The 12,532-nt window shown below is 42.2% G+C and overlaps 1 protein-coding gene across 1 annotated transcript; it reads left to right on the top strand.

Moving 5' to 3' along the window:
* Window positions 1–2,699: 2,699 nt before the first annotated feature.
* LOC135711866 (protein pangolin, isoforms A/H/I/S-like) lies at window positions 2,700–9,347 on the top strand. The gene is made up of 2 exons (XM_065234840.1): window positions 2,700–3,209; window positions 3,428–9,347. Exon 2 carries the CDS (start codon window positions 4,267–4,269, stop codon window positions 6,574–6,576), a length of 2,310 nt encoding a protein of 769 aa, XP_065090912.1. The 5' UTR covers window positions 2,700–3,209; window positions 3,428–4,266; the 3' UTR covers window positions 6,577–9,347.
* The last annotated feature ends 3,185 nt before the right edge of the window (window positions 9,348–12,532 follow it).

Below are 12,532 nucleotides of genomic sequence, written 5' to 3'. Positions count from 1 at the left end.
TACATGTAAACTTCCTATTCACGTAAACTAGCAACTTGCAAGAAATGTTGCAAACAAAAGTGGACTGTGTATCCTAAGGTTCACAAAATTATTTTAAGGATCGTACTAAACAATTTGGTAAAAAAAAGTGGCAAACTTACAGTCTTAAAATTGATGTGTTCATCAATAATTATCTTTAAAATATATATTATCAAAAGATCCAAATTTGGTCAACAACTGACAAAGTTACAGCCTAAAACGTGATTTTTCATCAAAACACTGTAAGCAAAATACCTTATGTCAAACATAACATAGTCAAAACGTTGTGTCAGAAGCATATTTTGTTCACATAGTTATCTTTAAAATAGTTCCACAAAATTCAAATTTTGCTAGAGTATGGCAAAGTTATGGGAGGTTGAATTTTTTTTTAAATTATGAAAAATCGTCAAACTCATAGTTTGTGCATGATTAGACAGACACTGTACTATTGGTTAAAGAATGATAGAGCTACGATGATTTTAGTAAAGGTAATTTCTAAAAGGTCAAAACCCTCCTTCAAGACGTTTCTGCTACCTCTAAATCAAAATATGTTTGCTTCATACTGGAGGACATCTCTTTCCAAGCCAGTTAAAATCAGAAAAATTAACGAATTTTATGTTTTATGGACATACGAAAAATAAGCCGGACAAAAATACTACTGCACATTGTAGTCGAAATACGCATAGGCCGTGGAGACGATCACACCTATCCAGTCAGTAATTTTTACTGAGTTGTTGAATCGCGGAACTGTTCGGTAAAATTCAAAAAAAATCTGTGAAAAATTCAAAGTTGAGAAAATGTGTTACAAAAATTAACAGACTTATTTTATCGAATCGTTACGAATAACGGGCATTTGAATTTTAACCGAGTTTTTCAGTAATTCAAAAACCCAGTAAAAAACTACCGACTCTTGTAAAAAATCTAAGTGAGAAAATTAATTAATGGAATTGAATAGAATATACCTTTGATTAAATCCAATTGAAGCATTTAACGTGTTGAGGATTCCAAACGATGTGGATCGTCTCAACAAACAATCTGATTAAAAGCTGAATAAGCTAAAAAATTGCTGAAGAAGCTAAATTTCGCATGAACAAGCTTTTGTTCAGCTTTCAAAAATTTAAAAATAAAATTACTATGAGATCGCAAAATAATTAGTAACCTGACTTCGGACAACAGCCTACCATAGCATAGATCCCATAGTTCGGGTTGGAAAATTCCTCGACTTCTTTGGGCATGGGTTATATAATATAGTGATGCAAAATGGTATGGAATTGTTTCCAGTCACATATAACACACATATTAAAATTTTCTGTGAGATTACATAAATTGAATTTTTGATTTATGTCAACAGTTATGCTACATTTGACGAAATTACGCTCTTTGGGAGAAAGCACGGTTTTACCATAGAGGTAACTCTAAGACTAGAAGGTCCCGAAGAAACGTGCTCAACTTTGTGGCTCAGGTCTAGTACTCTCTTCGGCCCCAAGCTAATCGATGCACCCCTCGAAACATAAGAAAATCCATGAACCCCTCATTTTATCTGTCAAACTTTCATAGCTAATCAAAACAAACATTGTGTAGTACTGGAATTTCAACTATAATGGGGTACGTTAATCGTTTGTTGGGATAAATAGGATAGTCAAGTAGTGAGCTAATTTAATTTTTACTGAAGTTTGGAACATGCTCAACGAGACATTAAATATTTCAATCCATGAAATGTAATACTCATAGCAATATTTACGCTAGGGGTATTCACAAAGCGCATCGTAATCATATGCAACCTCGTAAATTTGAAAACTTATATGCTTACGCTGCGCATAATGAATACCTCTACTAAGTTTTGGAAGATTCCGGACATCAGCAATCGGCCACAAGGTGGAGATAATAAGCTATTGATCTTTCAAAAGCACACTAGTTCTCGTGTTACAGAAAATTATGCGCGCACTGGAAGGTTTATTGGCTATGTTAGTTAAAACGCGATAAATATTGTTTTCAATTTTCATAATTTAACCCCGCAGCATAATTTCTAATGAAACTACCACAAAGCATTACTTCAAAACTTTCCCAATCTTAGCCGCGACTCCTTACTTCCCATTAGCAGAGCACACAAAAGCAAAGACGAACAAATCCTTGAGGGATAATAAATACCATTCCTATAAACCTATTCGGCCTACTTCCCTTCTTTTGCGCAGCTCGAAACATGCAGAGCATTGTGCGGTGCTTCCCGGTCCCTAAGAAAAATGACACCAGCTCATTCTCAGTTTGTTAACCGTAAAGAAAACATTGCGACGTCGAACAACAACAAAGGGCCCGAGTTTCGTATTTCACTGCAGCCCCGACGGGAACCCAAACCGAACCCCGAAAGGATCAAGTGTGATCGATGAGCAGGTTACTTGCTTGCGCATGGTTTGAGCTTTTCCCAACGATCACTTTAAAATCCAAACCAATGAGAGCTTGCGCAAGTGGATGGTGGACGTCGAAACACCGAAAGCTTGAAATTTGACGTTTCTCTGGGTGGCGATAAGTGCGCCGGATCGCAGTGTTTGTGAGTTTGCGTGAGAGGGTGGGCGTTGCTCGCAATCCGATGCAAACATACCACACGAAGACGGAGAGAGACGTCAATGGGCAGCGCAAACACAGGCAGTCATTCACAGTCAGAAGAAGCAAACAGTTCACAGGCACGGGGCTACGGATCGCGCGTCAACACAGTGGAATTTTATTTTATTTTTCTTACTCGCTAGCCGCCCGCCGCTTGTCAGAGTATATTTTTGCGGGTTCAATTGAGAGCAAAATACCGAATTCCGACAGTGTGTGATTTTACCTGGGGCCAAACGGGAACCTCAATCTCAATCAAATCAAAGGAACGGGAACCTCGGATCATATCTCGTGCAGTGAGCAAGATTTTCCGAAGCGCAAGAATTTATGAACTGTCAAACGGGAGTCGTCGTCGTCGCGAGTGACACAAAACATACCGCAACGAGAGCAACAGAGAGAATTCCTTCGGAGAGAACGAGCGGGACAAAAACGCTCGGTTTTTACTAGTGTCGCGAATAAGAAAGAAGTCGCGATTTCTGACCGCCGAAGTTGTCGCCGTCGCGCATAATTCGATGGGTAATCCGGATTGATACGGATCAAGGAATGAATAACAAGTGGCCGGTGGACGTTTAGAGAGCAAAACATTCAAGTTGAAGGTGAGTTGTGGGTTTCGTGGAACCTAGCTTGTTAGCAGAAGGGCGTTAAAAGAGTAACTCATAAGCTTATTAAAATGACGTCACGTTCATTCTACTGGATGTACGGAAAGGGGAGGTAGAGGTCAATTACGCAGCTTCTGTTAATCCAGGTCCCCTCCCATCTCGATCAACTGTTTACTAATAAAACAATCTTTCGGTTCTCAAATATTTATTTACAGAACGTCTCGCACTGAGCCCATCGATGAATGAATTCCATTCCAGAATTTTGACTCTTCAAATCAAGCAATAGCGACTGGAGAACAGACAAAAAAAAAGCTGCTGAAACAAGAGAAGAGGGCGAAGTAATTTCATTTTAACAAGATTCCTGTTTCTTCGCTCTCCGTTTGCAGTGTATTTCGCCTCCACTTCGTGCTGCCTCAACACTCTACTCTGTAGTATATTCTGGTTTCTTGAGCCACCTCGCTATGTATTCTGTTCCAGAGAGCCGAGCCTGAACAGGCTGTAGACGACGACGGCTGTGTGCGCGGGTGTGTGTATGTGTGGCAACTTGGAAGCAAAACCAACACAAGCACTCCGCAGCCAGCCAGCAAGTAACCAGCTTCCAAGAAGTTCAAGAACTTGAGCACCACAACGAGTGAGTAGTGGCAGTGGCCAGCAGCAGCAGCAAACAAGAACGCAAAAACTGGCCCGGGTGATTCGGTTTTTTTTCAGCGAGGCGCGTACAATGAACGAATCGAAATCTGCTCGTTGAAAATTAAAATTTTGGAGATTGTGTGAACCGAGTGCGTCGGAATGTACTGGAACGGGATTGTCCCCTCTATTACCAGTTTTAAGCAACGGAAAAAATCCAGACTCACCATCAGAGTCGAAAACAAGTGAAACGCAAGTATGCATATGGAAACCTGAAAGCAATAGTGCAATGTGAAACCTAGTTCAAAATTGTTATCGCAGTTTGTAGTTTCGGAAAGTAAACACAGAAATTCAATCAAATTAGTGCCTTTCGAAGTGTAGCGCAGAGCGTGAAGAAACAAGTGCGATTGATGCAAGTGCCGGGAAAATGCCTCACAACAGTTCCACCGGTGATGAACTCGGCAGTACGGACGAGGTTAAAGTATTCAAAGATGAAGGTCGGGACGACGAAAAGTTGTCGGAGAACCTGCTGGAGGAGAAATCCAGTTTAATTGATTTGACTGAAAGCGAGGAGAAAACGGTTAAAAATGGGACCACTCGACATGAGGCGGGTCCTGTTTATGGCAAGCTGCCCCATGGACACCCGGGGTTCAACATGGGCTACCTGGTTCCACCGTATGCCTACCCAAACGGTGCTGCAGGAGGTCTTCCGGTGTCTATGGCAAACAAGATGGGTTTGCCTCCTTTTTTCTGCCACAATGGAGATCACCTGTCTTCGCCTCCTCCTGCACATTGCGGAATTCTTCCGTACCAATTGGACCCAAAAACGATGGGACTTACGCGGCCTCCTCTGTACAGCTTCCCCACTAGCCAGTATCCTTATCCCATGTTGAGTCCCGATATGCCCCTAGTGGCATCGTCATGGCATACACCTTCAATGTATGGCCCTGCGGCAGGGTTCCGCAATCCATATCCAGCATCCCTCCAGATTTACACGTCCCTTCCGAGTGACTTTTATCGATACTCGCCCAGTCTTCTTCCATCGGTACATCCCCATCCGATGTTGAACACACACCCCGCCATAATTACCCCCGGTCCGAAGCAGGACATTCTTGGCCAGGAATCATCCCGATTTGGTTCGGGTCGATCGTCGAATGCTCCCACGATTAAGCAAGAAAGTGGCGAAGAACCATCTCAGAGTCGATTCTCATCGCATCAGAGCCGATCGAACAATAGCCATCACAATCATTCACATCACGAGCAAAGCAATCACAGCAACAACAACAACAATAACAACAATCACCACCATCATCATCACAACAGTGGTAGCGGTCAACATAGGCAACTCACGGAAAAAGAGCTGGCACTGGAGAAGAAGAAGAGCCATGTCAAGAAACCGTTGAATGCTTTCATGCTGTACATGAAAGAGATGCGAGCAAAAGTGGTAGCGGAATGCACGCTCAAAGAGTCTGCCGCTATCAATCAGATACTGGGTCGGAAGTGGCACTCGCTCTCGCGGGAAGAACAGAGTGTGTACTATGATAAGGCCCGCCAGGAGCGGCAACTGCACATGGAACTCTATCCCGGATGGACGGCACGGGATAACTATGGATATGGAGCGAAGAAAAAGAAGAGGAAAAAGGATCGAAGTCCCGCAGATCCGAGTGGCAACAGCATGAAGAAGTGCCGAGCGAGATACGGATTAGATCAGCAGAATCAGTGGTGTAAACCGTGTAGGCGTAAGAAAAAGTGCATCAGATACAAGGAAATGACGGATAGTGAGGAGGGGAGAGATCAGGGATCGGATGATGCGATCGGTAGTTGTGGCAGTATGGATGATTCCAAGAGTCCAGAGGATGATAGGGAATCGTTGAATCAATCACTCTCCAGTCCAAGGAGTATGAGTGTGTTGTCCAGCTTACAGTCCCCTTCAACGAGTATAGCATCTCCTCTGAATCTGCTAGCAAGTCCAGCGACACCAACCAACTACTACCATCATCACGACCACTTGGGTCTGGCCTCGATGATAGCGGCCCAACATCAACAGCAGCAGCAACAGCAACAGCAAGCCCTCCAGAACAGCGCCAGTGACAAGCTGAATAACATCAGCAGTGACAGTGGTCTCAGTTCTCAGCTGAACAATAGCTACAGCAACAACTTCAGTCCGTACAGTAACCATCATACGATTCGGAGCAGTTCAAACCAGAACAGCAATAGTACCAGCAATAACCTCAGTTCGGCAGTCACTAGTCCACCGGGCATCCTGAATGGCGGTACCAGTAGCAGCAAGAATCATCACAGCAGCTCCGGCAGCAATAGTCTTCCTCCACATCACCAGCAACCACATCCACCTGCAACCGGGCCACCTCCAAACGGTAGCAGTCTCTCAGCATTACAAATTCCCCCGCATCTTCAGCAGCTCAACCTGTCCAGTTCATCACCTCCCACGTCAAGTATCCACAACAACAACAACAACAACAACAGCTCATCCCTGCCGACAAGTCAAATCAAGGAAGAACCCGGTTGCCTCCGGAACAGTCCACCCAACTTCCTCCTGCACCATCATCAACTAGCAGCGGCGGCGGCGGCCGCGGCAGCCGCAGCAGCTCATATGCACAAAAACAACGGAGATCTCAGTTCGGCGGGAGATCTATCCCATAGTTCCAGCAGCACGACGAACAACGACAGCGGTCGAAGCACCGGTAGTAGTCAAGCCAACAGCACCAGTGATAGGTAGTGGATACCGAGTGATTGCACCGTGTAAAAACGGGTGACGACGCTGGGAGGTGCATGTCAAGTGTCAAAGTTCTAACTGTGATCCACTGGAGCGAGAAGAGCGAGAAAATTGCGTTAAGCGGAACCTCCAGTAAGAAGAAGCGCGCCAACCCTACTTAATTGATCATTTTCGAGGCTAGTTTCGAAGCCCATTATTATCGCAGTCATTGTTTGCATTGAACCTGGAAGCAGCAACCCGTTTAACAACAACCACAAGGGCAGTTGCCACCACAAAACCAGGTGATGAGAGGTGAAGAATGAAGCGAAAAAAAGCGACAGGGAAAGAGAGAATGCTTAATTTGACACATTGTACCCCTGCAGACCCCCAGCTCACGCAAAGGAACCTCCCGATTCCTCTGTACTGCTACAGGTCGTCGTCGTCGTCGTCGTCGTCTTCAGGTCCGTCCGCCGTCGCGCCCAAGTTCCGAGGCATTTACGAAGTTAATGGCATTCAAAATCGAAAAACACAGCATCACTTATTAATCGTTTGTCCGTTGTTTATGAGCATGATGAGCGAGCGAACGAAGAACGAGCCAAGGGAGTTAACCAAGTGAGGAGTACGCAAACGGGATGGCCGGAGACGAAAAGGTTTTTTTTTGTCTCCTCTTTAATGGTTAAGTTTCTGTTTTCTTTATAAACATTCTTTTTTCGCCTTTCTCAAAATAACAACACCAACAACAACAACAACAAAAACGAAGAAATTAATGTGAGTGTGTGAAACGATCAATCTCCTTCTTGGAAAAGCAAGGCCCAAACAGAAGAGAATAAGAATCGAAGGAAGATTAAGAAGAAAAAGCAGCAGCAAAAAAAATGACCAGAAGAAGAATTGTTTGGAAACAAGTTTCTTTCAGAGCCAAGTGAGGTTAGGGTAGTAGGAAGAAAGAAGTAAAAGAAGTAAGAGAGAAAATCAATCAAGTGTGATACAAAAGCAATAATAATAACGAAGCGAAAGAAGTAGAAGAAAACGAAGAGTTCAGGCAAGCAGATAAATTAAAGGAAGAGTTATGAAGTGAGTACACACTTTTCGAGCCTCACCCGTCGTCGCTCGTCTCCGTCTCTCTCTCTCTCTATCTTTGTGTGTGTGTATGCGTGTCTGATGATGTCTTTCGCGCGCGTAAGGAGATTCGATCGGGAATCTCTGTCTCTGCACCACCCCCCGTTGTGGATAATTGAGCCCAATCCTCACGCGGAGTAGCCTCGAACCGAGGCCCATGAGGAACCACATGTGCGTGTGCTATTTTTTCCCTCCTTCCCACAATTCGGGATAATCGTGATTGTGTGTGCGAGTGGTGTTGTTTATTGTTTCTCGTGCTCTAAGAAACACACAAAAAAAGGAGCCACCATACTGTGCACGCGCTCGTGATGGCGATTTGAAGAAAAGAACCGTGAAACTCGACTGCTGACAGAGTGGTGGTGATGGTGGTAGAAAAGTAACACGAATTTGCTATACGAAACGAGAAAAAAATCGCAATGAGCCTTGTTGGAGAACCAACAAGTAGTGAAGGTGGTGCGCTCGTGCGCGCGTTGGTCACAAATTCCTTTACTCGAAGGTGGAGGATAATTGCACCCGGTCGGTCTGGTGGTGGCCCATGCACAATTCCGAGGCTTGGGATTGCTTCTGCTTTGATTGGATTGTTGGCGTATGTGAAAGGCGATCAACAAGTGCATCATCTCGGAAATTGCAACCGTCGGCCACCGCCGGTTCGAGAATGCACGGAATAAGGCCTTCTGCCCTCTACAGCAGGCAATAGGAGTAGCTCGCGAATGAGAGTAAGTTGCATTGAATCTCCGGGTATTATGATTGATTGATAGTATATTGAGGAAACGACTGGCTGGTCTGGTATAAGGAATGATTGACACAATACATCAGTAAATAAAAAGGCGTCAGATTTTGCGATACAGTTTCATTGGCGAAATTAAGTTTAAAAAAGTCTGCATGGAGAAACTAAACTAAAGTGATATTTTATTATAACAATCAATTTTGAATAAAACGTGAGGTTTATGACCGTGATTTTTTACAACATTTACAGGAATTTGCGATCCACCAAGACTGGAAATACTGTAAGCCTTACACGCCTAAGAGAAAACTTTAACTGCCTTTAAAAGTCTGCTATAATTTAAATGATTCGATTGCAAAAGTCTTTATGTAATGATCGTTATGAGTGATAATTCAAATTGTTTTGAGATTTGGCCATTTTGTTTGCAGCAGAATACAGTTCATGAACACGTAAACCTCTATCCAAATGCAAAGTTTCATTGAAATTTGAAAGGGTACAGTCTAATAAATTTGTCCTTTTATATGCTACATATTTGGTCAGAAAATGCTCCTTGATAAAATTTTTAAATAATAGGGTGAGTGACCCATAGTGGATGTACTAAGCCAGTTTATTTATTAAAAAATAAATATACGATGTACATTCAATTTCCATACGTCAATCTATAGCTTTCAACCTCTATTTTTTTAGAAAAATATTACATTCCATTAAATTTGCAATCATTTTAAGAAAACTCGTCCTCCATTAATAGGAACACTGTTCCAGTAGTGGTGGTAGTTGCTAACTTTGATTCCTATAATAGTGGAATGCATTGGTTTCTTATGGATTCCACTATTATAGGAACACTACCGCAACTATAGGTGCAAAGGAGTGAAAATCTTAAGGAAAATTAATTATTTTCTGTCACTTGAGGGCATATTTTAAGTTTGAAATATTCAAATATGCCTTATTTTAGGAGAGCTACTCCTCACTATTCCGCCACAAACTCCATACCACAACTATAGGAACACCACTGTTACTGGAACACCTACCCTATATAAATATTTGAGATACTTTTTTTATATATCTTGAAAACAATTCCATGGGAGTTGGCAATGTTTTCAATGTCTCTTCTCAGACAGAGGAATTCTCTAATGTCCCATAGTGTTGAAAAGGACTGAATTTCATTTGGCCGAAGGAAAAATTTCCTAACTACAGTCACCCCTGATGGCCCATAACCCCAGTATTATTGACTGTATATTAAATTCTAATTTCTTTTTCTTTTTAAATTATGTGCTTCATGTTTGGCCTCGTCACCTGTCTATAGACATCTCATAAGTGGCATGAAAAAGAGGTTCCATATGCACTCTAGCTGGTTGAACTTCTAATTAAATCTAGATAGAGTTGGAATTAGGACGTAACAGCTGTTGTAAACAGTGACTTCTTTCGATGATTTCTTAAAAGGTCAAGGCTCGCCAACGCAAATCAACATCACAATCTGGTAGGGGAAGACTTCTCTGTTGAACGTGCCTTGAATTCCTAGAATCATCGAGAGAAGGAATTGTTTACAAAAACTGTTATGCCTTAATTCCAGCTCTATCATAAAATGTAAATTTCCCTACAGCTGATCAGCAAATCCAAACACTCAAAGCAACCAACGATAAAGACAAGACACTTGCTACTACTACCACGATAAACTCTCTCTGTAGTATAGCTTGATCGGAGCTGTACAAGGATAAAGATGTATTCTGAGCGTGTATCAGCGAAGCGGAGCAAATTTTGCGTTGGAATGAGAAAGACAACTCGTACCTTCGCAAAATCTTGCATCGCGCGTGAAATATCGTTCAGGACGAAATTCACCTAAATGATATATTGTTTGCCTGCTTTGCTGCAAAATCCACGGTTGAGGACATAGCTTTATCGGAATCGAGAAAAGACATATAAAAAAACCAATTAAGGTCGCTGTGACATCCTTATTCTCGGAACCACCCGAATCATTAAGTGCACAAATATAAGCTTCTACGACACGTGCAATATTCAAATTGTTACTCCACGTTTGCTGCACTGCAGCACACATCAAGAACAACATGTGAAAAGGGCATACAAGGTTTTTGTAAACAAACCTTCTAATGCCCTTTTCTCGCCACAACATCAACGCAAACCATCAACATCACCGGATAGGGGATTTTGCCGGCGCCGGTGGTGTAGTGGTAAGCGTGACTGCTTTCTAACACCCCAATGGGTCTGGGTTCAATCCCAGCCGAGGTCGGTGGGATTTTTCTAAGGCATAAAAATCTCTGGTCACGTCTTCCTTCGGAAGGGAAGTAAAGCCGTTGGTCCCGGCCCATGTGTGTTGAATGGGTGCGATATCTTACGCAGGTGTGGAAGCTGCCTTCCTGCACATTCGATTGCCGTCAATGGATGGCAATCGATGTCCATCGGTGATTGGCACTAGATTGCGGAACAGAGACCGACGTTAAATAAAGGAAAAGAAGAAGGATAGGGGAAGCTTTTCCCTTCCCGAAGATGTTATTAGTTTGCGTGGGCGACCCTCGGTTGGCGAAAAAAGGCCTACAAAGGTTCGCTTACAAAAAACTTGTATGCCCTTTTCACACGTGGCTCTTGACATGAAGTAGCAAATTCCAATGAAATGGGGCACCCAGATTTGTGTAATTGAAAATTTGAAGTGGAAGTGCATGAGCCTAGGTAGCAGCCATTTGTGGATTTTACAAGAAATCACCTCAATGCACATGTATCATCGACGGCGTTACTTCGTGCAGCAGCTTGCCACAATTTGGTCGTTTTCCTCTACCGGCTCAAGCGAGCTTTATTACAAAGGCAGTTTTTCATGGCAAAAAAGGAAAGAAGATTATATCATTTTTGCTTTCAAGTGCTCATAATTGTCTTTTTTCCAAAAGGGAAAATGGAAATTATTGACGAAAAAAATGATATTCCAAGCCACCCGATATAATGTTTAAAGTGTAAAAATGACCTAAAAAATCCTCTCTTTCGAATGGTAAAGATTTCAGGAATGCAATTTTTTATTGTTATTCTAAAGGGTTACCCATATTAGATCCGTTTGCGTTGTGTTGACGTAAATTTGACAGTTAGACAATAGATTTAGCTATCACTTTGTCGCAACGCGTCCGATCTGGATCTAATGTGCGTGGGCCTTAACAAATACACAGTGGCAGCCGCATCCTGACCAAGTCTCTCACCCTAAAATTCCGCTAAGCTTTCAATGTGAAATCATTAACATTCTTCTTAAGAACCGTAAAACGGGGTGGAATGAGAACCTTCTGCGATTAACTACAGCCCATTTTATGGTATTCGGCCAAATGACTCAGTTGGCTAAACGGCGTTCCGCCAAACGGCATTTGACCAAATAGCTGGACACCATGAAAGATATTGGTCAAATACTATTCAAAACTATGGAAAATTACCAAAGTACCGTGTTTAACGACTTTTTCGGGGTATCAGCAATCAAATGTCATTGTCATTCAGTAATTATTCATGAAATAGTTTCAACATTTGTGCAATCCTTCATTTATTATGGAAAGCTGCCGAATAAACAAACGGCTCAGATCGTTCCAATTTGGACACGAAAATTGATTGATTCATTTAGTGGATCATTTTTATTTGACGAAACATGTGAAACTGTCTACCTGTTTTAAAGTTTAGTTTAATACAATTAACCTCACACAGTAAGAAAAAGTAGGAAAAATTAATTATACTATGACGCACATAAATGGAGCGTCATATATCATACAAGTTTATATCATAGTTCGTGTACATTTACACACTTAGATTTTTTTTGCCAGGATGAGCACCACCGAGCAACTAGGCATTTTATTCTATATACTTTATTATTATGTCAATGAAAAACTTGCTGAGATTTAGCAAAATTTACGTTTGTTAGCTGAGATCTCGGCAAAATTTCCATTTGTTAGCAGAATCTTGGCAAGTTTTTCACTGAGATCCAACAACATAAAATGCCATGCTGCTCGGTGTTGTCCAACTCGGCAAAAAAAATCTAAGTTTGTTTTTTTTTCTCAAGTATAAGTAAATTTCGTACGGAAAGAAAATGCTCTGAGTCAATTGAATTCAGTCGTTGAGTTGTTGTAGGTGGCCGTGCGGTCACCGACGAACCGACATGTCACTGGA

This window comes from Ochlerotatus camptorhynchus, unplaced genomic scaffold, assembly GCF_037179485.1.
Source record: "Ochlerotatus camptorhynchus isolate MF236.1 unplaced genomic scaffold, CSIRO-AGI_Acam_v1.1 ptg000443l, whole genome shotgun sequence".
NCBI lineage: Eukaryota > Metazoa > Arthropoda > Insecta > Diptera > Culicidae > Ochlerotatus > Ochlerotatus camptorhynchus.
The sequence above is the reverse complement of the archived record's forward strand: the minus strand, read 5'-3'. Positions and strand labels throughout refer to the sequence as shown.

Bases quoted from the DNA above. Each gene is read 5' to 3' on its own strand.
- LOC135711866 (XM_065234840.1), top strand. From the start codon at position 4,267: ATGCCTCACAACAGTTCCACCGGTGATGAACTCGGCAGTACGGACGAG.